Source organism: Neomonachus schauinslandi, chromosome 6 (assembly GCF_002201575.2).
Source record: "Neomonachus schauinslandi chromosome 6, ASM220157v2, whole genome shotgun sequence".
Classification (NCBI taxonomy): Eukaryota; Metazoa; Chordata; class Mammalia; order Carnivora; family Phocidae; genus Neomonachus; species Neomonachus schauinslandi.
Window position 1 is genome coordinate 81,034,525 of NC_058408.1, and position 17,034 is coordinate 81,051,558.

The 17,034-nt window shown below is 50.8% G+C and overlaps 1 protein-coding gene across 1 annotated transcript in view; it reads right to left on the bottom strand.

Annotated features, from left to right (window-relative positions):
• The window catches only part of GPR137B (G protein-coupled receptor 137B), a 47,518-nt gene that overhangs the window by 23,006 nt on the left and 7,478 nt on the right, over positions 1 to 17,034 (bottom strand). The window contains exon 2 of the mRNA XM_044916011.1: positions 3,701 to 3,750. Coding sequence (XP_044771946.1) covers positions 3,701 to 3,750 — 50 coding nt within the window. The remainder of the gene's footprint in view (positions 1 to 3,700; positions 3,751 to 17,034) is intronic.

Here is a 17,034-nt window from a genome sequence, read left to right on the forward strand (position 1 = left end):
CACAAGCTGATCTTCCTGCCTAAAACTTTCCTGCCCCTCCATTTCGATCCCATCCTGTTCTGCAAGCCTCTAGGACCACCTGCTAAACAGAATTCTGTCCGATATTTTTAGGATTTTATTTATTTATTTGAGAGTGCGTGCGCACACAAAAGCAGGGGGAGAGGCAGAGAGAGAAGAGAAGCAGCTTCCCCGCTGAGCAGGGAGCCTGACGATGACATGGGGCTCAATCCCAGGACCCCGGGATCACGACCTGAGCTGAACTGCATGGTATTGTCTTAAAGAAATCGGCCGTGTTGTGAGACTTGAAACAATATGGGCAAAGTACTTGTAATCCAACATTAAGGTCAAAGTCAGAAAGCAAAATCATAAATGTGGCAGAACAACTCTGCTCTGGGAAATGGATACGAAAACCTACGATGGAAAACATCACTGTGTCTCCTCAGAGTTGGAGGAGGATTCTGTGGGGCAGGAGGGGGGAGTTCACTAGATTTGGTTTCTTTCTTTCCACATGTCTATATTCACAAACTTCCAATCTTTTTCTATTTTATAATTTTTTCTAATAAGCTTATATAACTTTTATAATGAAAAAAAAAATACCTTGCAAAACTTAACTTTTCCCCCTGGGCCTGCAGCTCTGGGAGAGAGAGAGAGATTTGGAGATGTGGAGAGCGAGCGGGCTGGGGGAGGGGGGGCGGTGCAGAACAGATCATATCGCAAGGGTGCGTTTCCATGGCAATAGCGTTTTACACCCTGCCCCAGAATTACTTCTTCTCAGCTCAAACCACAGGGTCAGGATAAACAGTTTATAATGAGAAAAAAAGACCAACGGAAAGGAAATCGGTGGGACCCTGCATCTGGGAAGATGACTTTGCTTGTGAGCCCAGAAGGATCGGCAAGCGCAGAGATGAGTCTCTAAGGCAGCTGACCACACGGGGCTGGGGACAGAAGTGCCAGGCTTGCGGGCTGCCAGCTAATTCGACACAGAAGAACTCTGCTACCTCCCACGGTGAGGGGATAGTATTAATGGCTTGTAAAGCGTTGTTTAAATTTCTCTTCTGAGATCTTAGATTCCTTCCAGAACGGAAAAGCAAAGCCCGGTTCATTATGCTTTTTACTCACTAAAAAAATCAAAGATGGAGGGAAAACAGTTAAAAATGCTTAAAATCGGGCGCCTGGGTGGCTCAGTTGGTTAAGCGACTGCCTTCGGCTCAGGTCATGATCCCGGAGTCCTGGGATCGAGTCCCGCATCGGGCTCCCTGCTCGGCGAGGAGCCTGCTTCTCCCTCTGACCCTCCCTCACTCATGTACTCTCTCTCTCATTCTCGTTCTCTCAAATAAATAAATAAATCTTTAAAAAAAAAAAATCTTTAAAAAAAAAATGCTTAAAATCAGTGTTCTTGAGCTCCCCCTGCCCAGTATTCACACTTCCTAAGCCAAAGATTGAAAAATATAGGCTGAGAAAGAGAAAAACTGAGTCAAATGAGTACCAACTCCAGCAAAGCTGAGAGCTCACAGGTGTGTCAGGGAAAGGGGGGACTTCAGTGGAAAATGAAGTGGTTCTTGGTTGGGCTGAATATAAATCATCTTCAAAAACATGGAGCAGCTATAGGAGGAGCTTGGGGTGAGAAGTTTCGACTAGTTCTAGACTGATGGTTTGTGTTTCTTTTCAGATGAGTTGTGGTTCAATTAGGGAAGCCGGTCTATTTAGAAGCCAACATACCAAAGCATCTCAAGGGATAAATCATGGCCTGAAATGTCTGCTGTAGCATCTGGCTTAAGAGAAGTGGGGAACTGAACAGAGAAGACAGAAGATGGGCGTAAACACGAAGAACTCTGAGGATTTCTTCATTATTACATCGGAGTTAATAGGATCCTCCCATTGGTACCTCACCCTCCTGGCTTCGAGAAACTCTTCTACCTTCTCCGGCCCGAACATCTCATCCAACTGAATTTCTCCTGGTCTTCTCCCTTCGTCTCTGCAAATCCCCTCCCACTAAAAACAGCCTATCTTGGGTGTCTGCACTTTGGTTCAAGGATCAAGCACTGCCCCACGCACACACCTTCTCATCTAATAGACCCCATCCCCCAAGGGCTCAGAGGCTGAAAACTTTTGAAACAGCCTTCCTTTCTGACCAGTGCTTTCGTATTTCACTTCTAGAAGATACCACATTACCTCAGCCTCAACCAACCACTTCCAAGACAAGACCAGCTCCATGATCCAATCAGAATATTCTTCCTCCTCCCCAGTCTTCACCCATTTTTGGCTCCCCAGTCCCCCTGTTTGATCTACATTTCTAGTCAAGAGGCTGGAGGTAGAGATTATGGGTACGGAGGAAAGGCCAGCTATTTTGTTACCAGAGAAGGGAGAGGATCGCGTACTTGGAACCGCTCCTTTAAAGGGTTCTCCTTAGGGCCAACATTTTTCTTGGTGGACCCTGAAGTCCCAGTTGAGTAGTCTGGTAGAACCATACACCAAACTACCCAAAAAGTAGTGAACAAAGACTTCAAGATCAGATGAGAAAAACAAACATGGCACCATCAGTCTCATGACTTATCTCTTGGCCTGAGTATTGTCATATTACTTTCTGAATTTCAGTTTCCTTGGATATCAAATGGAGATCAAAATATACATTTTCATGATCTTAAAAGTTCTCATCACAGGAAACAACAATTTTTGTAACCATGTATGTTATAATGGATGTTAACTAGACTTACTGAAGTGATCATTTTGCAATATATACCAATATCAAATCATTCTGTGGGATACCTGAAACTAATATATTGTTATATGTCAGTTTTATCTGGAGAAAAATATGCTTTCAGAACTTTATTTTTTTAAAGGTTTTACTTATCTGAAGGGGGGAGAATGCACAAGCAGGGTGAGTGGCAGGCAGAGGGAGAGGGAGAAGCAGGCTCCCCACTGAGCAGAGAGCTCGACGTGGGGCTCGATCCCAGGACCCCGGGATCATGACCTGAGCTGAAAGCAGATGCTTAACCAACTGAGCCACCCAGGTGCCCCACTTTCAGAATTTTAAATAATGTTTATAAATTTAAAATTATATATTTAAATAAAATACAATATGCATACATTTTTACTTATTTTTAAAATCACGAAAGAATCAAATTTTCATTTTGATTCACGAAGGTAAGTGGCTAAAATCGCCTTTCCAGAAATGTCTGCCCATGCATGCCATTGGAGCTCTCCTAAGCAGGGACATCAGATCACCGTGTACCTGCCCCATGTCTTCTGAATGCCTTGTCTCCCCTTCCCCTCTGATCAAATCTGACCAATCTTTAAGCCACTGGTTTCTTTGCTCTTGAGGGTGCTGGGGTCACAGACATCTGAAAATGTGGGGAAATCTATGAACCGTCTCCACAGGAAAAACATGCCTATCCACCTCTTCTTATAAACTTGGCATGTGATTTAAGGCATTCCCTTCCAGATTATGAGCCTCTCCTTTCAGCCCGACATGGACTGACTTCTTCCACAAAATTCCTGGGACTCTCAACAGTACACAGCAGCCCGGGGCAGAGATTGCTCATTCCGTGAGTGGTTGTGTTGTTTAGGACATCTTTACAGAGTGTTTGCTCAAGGACACAGACTACATTTCTGCTTCAGGGTGCCTAACCTGAGTCTTAAATAGTCAAAAATATATTTGCCAAATGAGGATGGAAATCCCCCCCCCGCCCAGGGTACTTACCGGTATTTGAGTAATTCTGGAGAATATTTTGACTTGGCTTTGAAAATCACCTGCAATGACAGAACAACATGGGGGTTGGGGATACAGTATACTGTCACCAACAAACCAACATCATCACTCGGAACTCCTCTTTCCCTTTATACCCAGGTGCCAGGGCCCATGTTCGAAACTGAGATGTCTGCTTTGTCAGAATGTTAAGCTAAAGATTTTCCAAGCTATCCACACAATTTCCAAAGTAAAGACATTTTAAAATGATGAAAATGGTTAAAAAAGGAAAAAATAAAGGTACTACTGGTCTACCACTGCCAAGTACTTCTCTTATAAGATTCGTATTTGAACCCGTACTTCCCTTAAAGATCAACAGTCGGCCCTCACCCTTTCTTACAATTTTCACTGGCACCAAATTCACGTTGTTTGAATGTAAGCGTCCACCTACCCAGGCCTCAAATTCTGCAGCCCACTTTCAATGTCTCCGGGCTATAGAAGCATCAGACGACCATTATCTATAGGAGAAATGTCACGTGTTGGAATTTCTCCACATCTTTTCTGTCCTGCACCATTGCTAACGTGTCCATGCAGGGTGCAGCGGCCGGCCTGGCAGAGCCTCTGAGAAGGCGAAGAGGGGAGAGAAGGTAGGCAGCAGCTCACGCTCCAGCCCCAACTGTGACATGGCCACTAGGCCCACAGCGCATGCACACGGGGGCTCCTGAGGCAAGCGCAGGTGCCCACAGGGGTGCTGGGGGCCTGGCTGGGGAACTGGGATGGGGTAAGGTACATGTGCTCATGCTTGTGCTCTCCTGGATCCCTGGTGTCCATGGGCGGGGACACCACTGGGAGAAGGGCGATGCCCTTGCTGTGGATGCTATCGGGACCTTCATCCCCTGCTGCCCACAAGCCCTCGGCATGGAGATCCGAAAGCCGCCCCCAGCCTCAGCCTGGTCTGCTGGCCCTCTCGGTCCCGCCTCTCCCCACCAACCCCTCACACGCTCTCCTGCTTCTCAGCTCTCTTTGCATTTGGTGCTTCTCCCAGGTTTTGCTCAGCCCCTGAAAATATCTAAGGAGCAGATACATTGCCTGAGCTGGATGGAGTAAAAGACAAGGGAGAACAGGGTGAGCATGATTCCTGGGGGAGGGGAGGAGAGAACAGGCAGCTCTGGGACCTCTGAGGCCACCCAGGGGTTAAATATTGTTGCCCCCTTGCCTGAGGAAGATGCAGTGAGAAATCCATGCAAGAAGGATATCTGAATGTAACCCCAGGAAATTCTTCAGCGGATCCCAAGTACGTGGCTAAGTGTGCTGATGCAGATGCACAAGGGAGCCTCCACGGGGACTGTATGGGTCAGTTCCCAGAATACATATGCAACAGGAGAAGCCATTTCCCTCTGGGAGCTTTCTAAAAGGCATTCTTCTGAGGACCCTCAGTAGATAATTCTCAGACTTACATGTGCATGAGGCCCACTGTGGAAAACAGTATGGAGAGCCTTCAAAACACATAAAAAAAAAGAAATACCATACGATCTGGTAATTCCACCACTGGGTATTTACCCAAAGAAAACAAAAACACTAATTTGAAAAGATATCTGCACCCCTATGTTCACTGCAGCATTATTTCCAAGAGCCAAGATATAGAAGCAACCTAAGTGTCCCCTGACAGATGAATGGATAAAGACGACGGTATGTATATACAATGGAATATTAATTGGTCTTAAAAAAAAGAATGAGATCTTGCCATTTGTGACAACGTGGTTGGACATATGGTGTATTATGCTAAGTGAGATAAGTCAGAGAAAGACAACTACCATATGATTTCATATAGATGTGCAATCTGAGAAAACAGAACAAAACAAACAAACAGACTCTGAATGCAGGAAAATGGTGGTGGCCAGAGGAGAGGTGGGTGCGGGGCTGGGCAAAATAGGTGAAGCGGATTAAGAGGTACAAGCTCTCAGTTATAGAATAAATAAGTCACAAAGATGAGAAGTACAGCATAGGGAAGATATTCAGTATTGTAATCATGTGGTATGGTGACAGATGGTGACTGCACTCATCACGGTGAGCACTGAGTGATGTATAGACTTGTCCAATCGCTATGTTGTACACCTAAAATTCTTAACAACACTGTGTGTCAATTACACTTCCATTAAAAGAGAAAAAAAAAAAAAAGAATCACCCGGGCAACTTGCTAAAGATGCAATCTCCTTCAGAGGGGCCAACCCCGTGGGTCTGGGGAGGGGCCCAGGAATCTGCAAGTTAATAAATTCCCTGGCCCAGGTGATTCTGATTCAGCTAGTCCAAGGACCACCTCTTGAGAAATATTGCTCCTCTTGACTAGCTTTGCAATCATTCATTTAAAACACGCTGAAAGAGGCAATCACAATGATCAGTGGACACAGAGAGTCAGGGCACAGGGCAAAGAACAGAGATCGGGGGACGCTCGAGGTCCCCGGACAGCCCCCCGGACACACACACTCCTGCCCTCCCTCCGACGTCCAGTAATGCGCTGCCACTGGGGGACTCCCAGAAACAGACTCCTGGGGAGAGGGAAGCACAGAGATTCCCACAGACTTCACAGGAAGCAAATCTACCAAGCTTCACAGGTAAGCATTCTGAACTTAGAAATGATTTTGTTTCTGACATGGGTTCTATATCTGTCCTAAATTGTTTTTGGAAGGAAGGAGGGGTTGACATCACAAATAAATTGAAATAAGACAAACAGGGGACAAAGGACACTGCCCTTACTCTAAAGGGATCCTGAGTCCAGCTTTACCTGACAATCTCCCCTGGGATTTTAGGCAAGTCTCATCACCTTTGGTGTTTCTCTGCAGCCCGTAAGGAGAAATGTTACAAAACAACCACTCTTAGGAATAAGGAACAGATTAATACATGACTCCAAAGTTTTGCTACAAAATATGACTGATTCACACAACACAGAACAACAGTTTCAGAAAAATCCTTCTTAAATAGTACTTGGGGACCTCACTTTTAATAATTCTTGTTTTAAAATTTTAGTAATTCTTAATTAGGAATTCACAGATACCGGATGCCTGAGTGGCTCAGTCAGTAAAGCATCTGCCTTCGGCTCAGGTCATGATCCCGGGGTCCTGAGATCGAGCCCCACATCGGGCTCCCTGCTTCTCCCTCTCCCACTCCCCCTGCTTGTGCTCTCTTTCTCAAATAAATAAAATCTTAAAAAAAAAAAGAATTCACAGATATCAAAGTGTAGAGAAGAAACTACAGTATTTTTAAAAAGTGCTTAACCCTGTCAATACCCAAATATTTTTAATGTTGTGCCACACTTAGGGGGCTTGGTTGGTAGCAGGTAACCTCAGCCAGAGTGACTTAGGTTACTCATTCACACCAGGCACAGCCCAAGGGCACTCCATGGGACAGCATCCCCCAGACGGGGCATGAGGTGGTCCCATCCTGTGGACTCGGCTCTGTGCAAAGCGCTGGCAGGACTAAGAGAAAAATATGAGCAGTCCTGCCTTCAACAGGCTTAGAGCCGGAGAGGAGAGACCCAGAGGACACAAGATGGGATGCAGACCAGAAAGGCTCCGGCCTCAGCTGGTCCAAGCTCAGGCAGCGAGCAGGTGAGCAAGCCGTGGGCTCTGCCTCGTGGTGGGCACATCGGCCTCCTCTGCTCCCCAGCCCTGTCCTGCCGCCCTCTGGCACTTGCAGCTCCTGGTGGCAGGGGGAAGTATGGGTGGATCAGGGTCAAGTCATGGCGAATCAGGCTCCCTGCTTGCTCCCCCCACCTGCCCGTGCTGGGTGTTCAGGGCCGGGATGTGCAGAATGAAAGACCCAGCCAAGAGCTGAGGAAGGAGGGAAACACAACCCACCTAGTCACCTTCTTTATAAACCCAACAACAGACACTTGTTGACTTCCTGCAGCCCCTGGCCTCTGCAGCTCACCTGCACACGTTGGGCTGGGAGTGGACTGAACAGAGGCAGGTGTGGGAGGATGGCATCCAAGGCCAGCCTGGACCCAGGACACCCTTCCCGGAACATGGTGAAGGATGGGGTTCCCAGCCGTGACTGTCAAATGTTGGGTCTAGTATTGCAGCCATCTAAGCAATCCCATGCTTCGTTCCAACACTTCCACTTCTACAAATTTATTCTGAGGCAGGGCTTCTCAAGGTGTTCCTACAGAATTGAGAACTAATAAATGTTACTGGAAATAAGCCTCATGTGATCAAATACATTTAGAAACTGTCAGGCTAAACGGTTTTTCCCTGCAGGAATTTCCCAGTCTTGAAAAGACTAATACCTGTTGTAAATCTTCAAGCAAAACATACGGCATGCAGTTTTCCAAACTTACTTGGCTGCTTATGGTCTTCTGAGTGTTCTGGGGCACAGAGTTTGGGAAACACTGCCCTACGCACCAAGCATGGATGGACACTGTTCACCGCAGCCTTAGTAAGACTCACGGTAATTATAACACAACAAACAAGAAGGAGAACTTTAAAATGATATTCAGACTCCCCCCCACCCCCCGCCCCTTACACAGGGCCACCAGCCATGCAGCACACAGAGCTCGAGGGGCCCACGGGTGAGGCGTCCCACCCTGAGGGGGGCCCTGGGCCCCACCCCGCCGAGCTCAAACTCATCCCTGCCTGGAGGGAAAAAGTCATCACCAGGGAAAGGCACAATCTGATGGTCAGTAAATCATTTGATCCTCTCGAAACTAAAAGCCAAGGTGATAACCACATCAAAATACAAGCCCTGACCGTGATTTGTAAAAACTCAATCCACTGCTGATCATTTGTGACACATCTATGTCTTAAATGCAATTGGATCTATTCAAGCTGTGCTAAGAAAATCTTCCTTCATCCTTCAAGTTAATTCTTAAGGTTAAGTTCCTCAGAGTTGCATTTAAATTCCTGACACTTTAAACTGCAATATTCTGTTATTGTGTATACACACACACACACATACACACAGAGCAAGTATACGCACATACAGATACATGTATACGTGCCCACACACGTATAAATACATATATACGTGCATTTTTTACAATACAATTTTTGCCTCCATTAATTAAAATGTATAAATGTCCGGATCAGGTTTCCAGCAAAATAAATCCAAACTCTCCTACCCACCCCCACCCCAATCTGTGCTTCAAGAGACGTCATTAAAGGTTGTTCTTGCCCAGAACTGGAGCTAAATGTTCTGGGTAAGCCCTGCTCTCTGGCCTGCCGGGGATCCCTTATCTCGCTGCCCATCTCCTACAGTCTGCGCTGGCTCCCGCTGACCTCAGCAGGAACCCCGCTGGGAGGAGACAGCTCCTGAGGGGGAGGCAGACAAAGATTAATTACCCTTTCCCATTTTATTGTGCTCCTGACAGCACAGGCTTTGCCTGCTTAAGACCCATAAAATCGGAGAGAAGGAAGACAGAGACCGTGTGAAAAGCTAAGGAAAACTTGAGGCCAGACAAAAATTCAGATCATTCCCACATTCAGATTGATGGAATTCACATCAGGTCCACCGCATGGTGCACTGAATCCAGACTCAAGAACTGTAAAAATGGGGACAAGCTGGTCTCTGACCTCAAGAAACTCACAATCAGACACAGACATGCCAGCAGTGTGAGAAGAGGAGAGGTGTAGAGAGGTGTGAGGTGATCTGAGGAGGTGTGAGGAGGTGTGGGGAGATGTGGACAGGTGTGAGGGGGTGTGCAGAGGTGTGGGGAGGTGCAAGGAGGCATGAGATGGTGTGGAGAGGTGCAGGGAGGAGTGAGGAGGTGTGAGAGGGTGTGGGGAGGTGTGAGAGGGTGTGAGGAGGTGTGAGAGTGTGTGAGGAGGTGTGATAGGATGTGGAAAGGGGTGAGTAAGTGTGAGGGGGCATAGGGAGGTATGAGGAGGCACGAGATGGTGTAGGGGGGGCGTAGAGAGGTATGAAGAGGAGGTGTGAGAGGATGAAATGTGAAGGGGTATGAGAAGATAGGAGAGGAGAGGTGTGAGGGGGCGTGATGAGGCATGAGGGGATGTGAGAGGGTATGGGGGGGTGTGAGAGGGTGTGGAAAGGGGTGAGAAGGTGTGAGGGGGTATGGGGAGGTGTGAGGAGGCCCGAGATGGTTAGGGAGGCGTAGAGAGGTATGAAGAGGAGGTATAAGGAGATAGGAGAGGGGAGGTGTGAGGGGGCATGATGAGGCGTGATGAGGCATGAGGGGGTGTGAGGGGGTGTGAGGGGGGTGTGAGGGGGTGTGAAGGGGTGTGAGATGGGGGGGAAGGCGCACGAGCCAGGGGCTGTGGGGGAATGTGAATATGGCCCGAGGAGGCATGAGGCGGGGAGGCTGTCTGGCGGGGGGCACCTCAGCGCCCCAGGGAGGGCCGCGTCACAGCAGCGGGGCTAGGCCAAGGGGCAGCAGAGCGAGGCAGGGAAGGCCGGACAGGCCCTGGGCGGCAGCGCAGGAGGGGTGCGGTGGGGTAACAGTCAGCAAGCAGAGCTGTGCTTTAAGAGGGCGCAGGGGTGAGGACGAGAAGCAAAGCGCCGCTGGTGGGTTGAGCAGGAAGGTGAAAACGGACGCATGTGTTTAAAGGCACATCAAAGACAGAAGGTAGGGGAGGGGTGACTCAGGTCAGGGGGGTTTGGGGAGACACAGGGAGTGACCGCTCGGGCTACAGGGTTTCTTTGGGGGGGGTGATAAAAATGTTCTAAAATTGGCGGCGGGGATGGCCGCACAGGGCTGGGAATACAGCATCCCTGAAACGGGGTGCCTCCTGGAAGGCGGGTTATGTCCCCAACAAATGTGCAGGAGCAGGAGGGAAGTGAGCAGCGGACCAGGGAGAGAGGGGCCTGGGTGGGGACATGCCCGGGGGGGGGGGGGGGGGGCGGGGGGGGGGAGGGTGCTTTTGGGAAATGAAAGAGAGGGGCCATTCAGGGGGACTGGGGCCTTGGTTTTAAGATCAGGAGACCGAGACGTCATGAGAAGGGGTCTCAGCCCTGCACCAATGGAGGGAGGGAGAGGCCAGACAGCAGAGGGCGGTGGAGGGTGCCCCCAGAGGGAGGTGAACGGTGGGGAAACTGAGGCAGGAAGGAGAGCCCAAGAGGGGGTCACAGAGATGGCAGGGGAGGTGGCCCTGGGGGACCGGGAGGCCTGGCTGGAACCCTGACCTGAAGGGAGAGTCCCAGCTGCTCCTTAGGGAAACAGAAGGGCAGACAATGGGGTCAGGTCTCCTTTCCCTGCCATCCCTTTGGTGTCTACACAGCTGGTGAGAACCCCAGGGTTTTTAGGAGCCGCTGTGGCCATGAGGGCTGGAGGGCAGGGCAGGGCGCGAGCACGCAGCCACTTCCATGGGAAGCTGATGCTGTGTCTCAGAAATATAGCATTTCCCGTCGCAGATGCCTGTGGCCTCAGCATCACCTCCACTGTGTCATAAAGTCCTGCCTAAAACTGGGACCATGGGAACAAAGCTCGGTGATTTCCCAAGAGGCCATCCAGGGGTGCAGACGTCACTGTGAGCGATCCTGGCTCCTCGGGTTCTGATTTAAGACCAAGTTCTGGGTTGGCATGAGGTGAAGCTGGAAGCTGCCCCAGGCCGACCCCTGAGACTGGGCTGTAATGTGGGCAACCTCCTGCCCCACCTACAGGCCTGCCCAGGGTCCCGTCAGTAACCCCAGGCCCCTTGCACCACCTTTCAGATGATGCAGGAGGGCCCAGTAGGTGACGTCCTTGCTGGGACAGAAGCAGAGTCTCTAGAGCGGCTGCTGACCTCAGCCTCCCTCCCCCCATAAATTACAGTCTCTGACCCTCTCACCAACTCTGTTCCACCCTTTGCACTCTTGCCTGCCTGTTCGTCCTCCTACTGACTCAAGTTGGCATTTGCTGCCTCACGATCATTTTTCCTAATGTCATGTTGGCTGCTTCTGGCAGAAACGACCATGCTATTCTTTGTGGGTATGACAGTGTCCCTTGTGCATTCAGACAAACTAAACAAAAGTAACCTCTCTGTCCCCAGAGGCAGTGTCTGTGGCGACTGAATGGAGCACTGTGCTTCCAGACTTGCACTTGATTCAGAGGCGCTGTATGTAGCCATTCTGCCCTATAAACTCCCCCCACCCCACATGACCCGGGTCCCTGGGTCTGCCCTTCTGGGCCCCCACTCCCTGGAAATGAACAGGCTGAGCAGACACTCCCCAGCCCTAACAGGCTCCAGCCTGCACACACCTGCCCCGCTGGGCAGAGGTCTGGCCGTGGGCTAGGGCCCCCGGGGAGACCCTTCCAGGAGCTGAGCGGGTCAGAGGCTGTGTGCGCCAAGCAGGCCGAAGTCGAAAGAAACCAGTATGTCTCTCTCACTCACACACGCACTCTCTCTTCAAATGTATGTACGCAGATTCACTTGAAAATGCTCCAAATTTACGGTAGGGTTAAGATTCATTATAAAGTACGTACGTCATGTACACCCAAAGAAACTACCTACCCCACGGAAGCCTGGGTGGCTCAGTGGGTTAAGCGTCTGCCTTTGGCTCAGGTCATGATCCTGGGGTCCTCAGATGGAGTCCTGAGTCAGGATCCCTGCTCAGTGGGGAACCTGCTTCTCCCTCTGCCTGCCCCTCCCCCTGCTTGTGCTCTCTCTCTCTTTCTCTCTGACAAATTTTTTAAAAATCTTAAAAAAAAAAAAAAAAAGAAACTACCTAGCCCACACTCATGTACCCACCGCACAGTTCAACCTGGAACACAGCCATCTTTGTTCCAACTCGGTTTTCATTTTTAACAAATGAAAAAGGTATCCCTGAAGCCCCCGGCATCTCTCTCACTGGTTCTAATCCCTCCTCTGCGGAGGTAATCCCTTTCTGAATCTAGCCTTACCACACCCAGGAAGGCTTATAATTTTACCATGTACGTGTGCATTTACAAATAACACCTAATATATCAATATACCATATGTAAAAAATACAGAGTACCATCTTGTGTGGGTTTTCACTTCATCTGAACACTATTAACACTTTCCACACCCTTGTGCAACTTGTTTGTTCGCCCATGATGACATGTTCGCAACACACATTCTCGCTAAGGCCCGGTGTCCCACTGACCATAGGCCACAGCTTTGTGCCTTTCTCTGGCACAGAGACATGTAAAGATGATCAAGAGTGTGCACTCAAGCTGGCTCACCTGGACCTGAATCCTGGCTCCACCAATTGTCAGCTGTGTGACTGTGGAAAAGTTACCTAACCTCTCTGTGCCTCAAGTATCTCACCTGTCAAATGAAATTAATCACAGTACCCATCTAGTAGGTTTCTGTGAGGATTAGCTGAATTAACCCAGGTCTTGCACTTAGACAAATGCTGGTCACCTCACAGACACTCTGTGTTTATGTGTTTGCTACCGTCATTAGTCCTTGTCCGTGTTCTCCAACCATGATTCTAAATGCACAACTACTAAACCATGACCACAGAGTCCTTCTTGACCATAAAAGGAATTTTCACACTCAGAAAGGTTAGGAACCAAGACACATTCGCCGTTCGCTCTTATGGTTCCTCCGTGCTGCCCACTTCCTGATATATTGGGGAAATTATGCAAACCCGAGGCCCTGGTCTCCCCAGGTGACAGCCAGTGGTCAGCTGCCTCCGTCTGAGTTTCCCCATGCTGAGCACCCTCATTCACCAGAGCAGGGTGACACGACAACCAGAGTCCCTGAGACCCAAATGGCACATTTCTCCCATTCTGCAGGAATCCCCAAGGACGAGCATAAGCCAACTCCAGGGGGTCAGCCATCAGGACAGCTCTCTGCGAAAGCGAGGCAAGCATGGTGTCTTCATGTGCGTGGAGATGGACCATGCATTTAAAGCCATGGAATGCCATGAAGGAAAAAGGCGTATACGCTGTTTGTGCCACAGAATTACGGGGTGCAGTAGCCTGAAGCCAAGGTGAGCTGTGTCCGGGTCCTGGGCTGGCCACATGTGAGGGGTCCCCAGGGAGGTGACTGAGCTCCAGGGTCAGGTCTTCACCATTTCAACTTCTGCCTTTGAACTTGGCAAGCTCACGCCTCGAGGAGCGGGTCCTGCTCACTTCCTGGCCTCGTGCTGTCCCAAAGAACACAGACAGAGTCCCCAGCAATTAAGTGAGCTGCTTTTGCATGTGATCTTGGGATGCACAGTGATCTTACCTCCGCTCTGAACTTCCCTGCAAGTGCTGTTAGCCAGCTCCAGCCCTCCCAAGAGCTCTGCTGTACTGTCCTGTCTGCTGACCCAGCACCTAAGACGCCCTTCCAGGCACCCGCGTGCACGCACATACGCACATGCATGTCAGTGCCACCGCATAGTGGGACAGGGAGCACGAGCTGGGTCTCTTGCCTATACTGCCCCCGACTCTCAGTGCTCACTCAGGGAACAGAGGGAAAGGTCTGACAGGAAAGAGGCATCTCTGCTTGCTTCCTCCCGTCCTCTCCTGTTTCCAATTCCCACCAGTCCAGCCAAGTTCTGCTCCCGCCTCCACGCATCCAGTGGCTCAGGAGGGCCTCCCTGTCCTCATCAACAGAACTGGGCTCCATCTGACAGCGCCCACACCAGCCAGGCTGCCCCAGAAGGCTCTAGGCCGGCAGGCAGCCCAGGAGGGGCAGTGGCGCCCTGGAGAGCGCCCCTCACAGTCAACCAGCAACACACGGAGCCTGGCCTTCAATTTTCTTGCTTTTCCTCGTCATCGGGCACCTGAGTGTCTGGATTCAGGGGTGTGGCTGGCCAGACAGCCATGAACCTGCTTGGCTCAGCCCTGATGACCTCTCTTCGCCTTTCTGGGCCTTAGTGTCCATCCGTGAGACAAGAGGGTTAGTCCCAATACCCATTCAGTGCCTTCTACCTTTAAAACTCTAGACATGAAGGGCACCTGGGTGGCTCAGTAGGTTCAGCATCTGCCTTCGGCTTAGGTCGTGATCCCGAGGTCCTGAGATCAAGTCCCGCATCAGGCCCCCTGTTTCTCCCTCTAACCTCTGCCCTGGCTCATGCTCTTTCCCCCAAATAAATTAATAAAATGTTTAAAAAAAAAAAAACCAAAACTCTAGGACATGAAGAGCCTTCCCAGAGGGCAGCCTGGGGCCTCTGCCCTGGGAAGCCCCACCCGTCCGCTGCAGCCTTGCTTCTCAGGGGGCGTGGGCCCCACCTGTCAGGGGGAGGAAGGAGCTGGGCCTGGGTCACAGAAGCCCAGTCCTGCCCTGGGGCCCGCTGACTCCCCTGGGCAGAGGCCACAGGGAGAAGCACCTGCCGTCTCGCTGGGACAGATGAAGACTGACCATGCAGATCAACCTCCCTGGCAGCATTCTCTCTCTTCAGCCTCGTGAATGGAAAGGACCTTGACCATACAAGGTGCCACGATCATCACTATGTTTCTGAGCCGCTCCTATGGCAACCGCCACCGTGGGGCACGATCTGCAGGTCAGGGCCCTGCCTGCAATTGTTCCAAATGTGCATGACACGCACATAAAAGAGCATCTTAGTAGCAAGGAGGAGACCTTTTCCAGCAAGGGGAGCTTAGCCGGGGGGGTCAGTGGCCGGCCAGGCCCAAAGGCTCCTGGAAGGAAGGCCCCGTGTGGCCGCCGTGGGCCACGTTTTATCACGGCCACGATCTGTGCACCAAAGTACACAGAACTACAATGTAAGTTAGCAGCGAAAGTGCCTCAGGTGTCTTTCCCTCCCCAAAATAACTTCCTGCCTCAGGAGTGAGGAGCATTCTGACATTCCCTGGGGACTCTTGCCCTAGCTGGAGGCAGTGTGGTACCGGCTACGGACGGCCTGCTGGGGTCCCCCCCAAATCACAGGCTGAAATCCTGCTCCTCCATGTGATGGCATCAGCAGGTGAGGCCTCTGGGAGGCAGTTAGGTCAGGAGGGTGAAGCCCACGTGAAGGGCAACAGTGTCCTCATGAACGGGCCCTAGAGAGCGCTCTCCCTGCTCTCCACCACGTGAGGACCCAAGGAGAAGCTGCCATGTGCAACCAGGACAGGCTCTCACCAGAGCCCAACCATGGTGACACCCCGACCTCAGACTCCCAGCTCTAGAACGGAGAGAAATAACTGGCTGTGAAGCCACCGTGGTATTCGGTTAGAGCAGCCTGAGCAGCCCAAGACGGCCCCGACGGGGCTCCTTGTATCTACCCCGGACAGAACAGCCCTCAATACTTGCCAGAGAGGGAGCAATGTGGCGGAACGCTGGGAGTGAGGCCTCCTTCTGCTCCTGGAGCTGCCCCTGGCTCACCGTGGTCCACTGGGTGGGGCCGACGGGCACCAGGACAGTGAAAACCACATCCCATCAGAAACAATGAAAGGAACTGAGAATGTCCCACCCCTTGCGGACAGGTCCTGGGAGAGTACATCTGCCACCACAACTGCAAAGGGCTGTCCTGGGAAGAGGGACTGTATCTGCTCGGAACGGCCCCAAGGGGAGGAACTGGAGCCACCCAGACTTCCCCCAAGCACCACCTTTCCATCCCAATGCTCTGAACCCCAGGAAGCTGCCGCCAGGAACAAACCAGAGCAAAGAGATTTGCCTTTACACTTAAATAGTAACAAACGCCACTGGTTCTTTTAAAAACATGCAACGTGCATCCTAGAGGAACAATCGTAGAGATGAAAGAGTGACCATTGGAGACATCCCACTTTGTGTCACCGCTGTAAGGACTGTCACCAAGTAATGTCAGCCCTCATGACATTACTTGACCTACTCATGAGATAGGGTGCAGCCTGGGGAGCTGAGGTCCCTGTGTGGGGGGGATTTCTGCCCTGCGGATTACGTATAGCAAGTGTGTCTGCCAGGAAAGGGGTAGAAGGCTGATGATGTCACAATACATCAAGCCGGTGGAGGGCCCTCGTCTGTGTCTCCCCAGCCCCTGGCCGACAGGAGACAGGTTCCCTTCTGTGAGCTGTGGGTGGCATGTGGCTCAGGGCACTCCCATTTCCGTGTGTCCTTCCCCATAGTCAGTGGCCCTTCGGGGAAGAAATCCCAACTTACTGCCTCTGGCCTCAGGCACCTGCGTAGGTGATCAGTAAGATTTGTTCAAAGCAAACAGCACTCTCTAAGCAGGAGATGAAAACCCAAGCCCAATTCCAACTTGTCCCGGCAACAATAACAGGATAAAGATGGGGTGGGAGCTTGGTGATAAATGCTGGGTTTGTTCTAACCTGGGCCCGAGGACCAAATCCAGCCCACAGCCTGTTTTTGTATGGCCTGTGAGCTAAGAGCAGTTTTTATCTTTTAAAAGAGACATATGAAAAAAAAAAAAAGAATACACAGCAGAGACTGTATGGGGCTCACAAGGCCTAAGATATTGACGCAGGCATCCCCCGCTCCTTCCTTCCTTGCGCCACCCCCCTAGGCCTTGTGAGCCCCATACAGTCTCTGCTC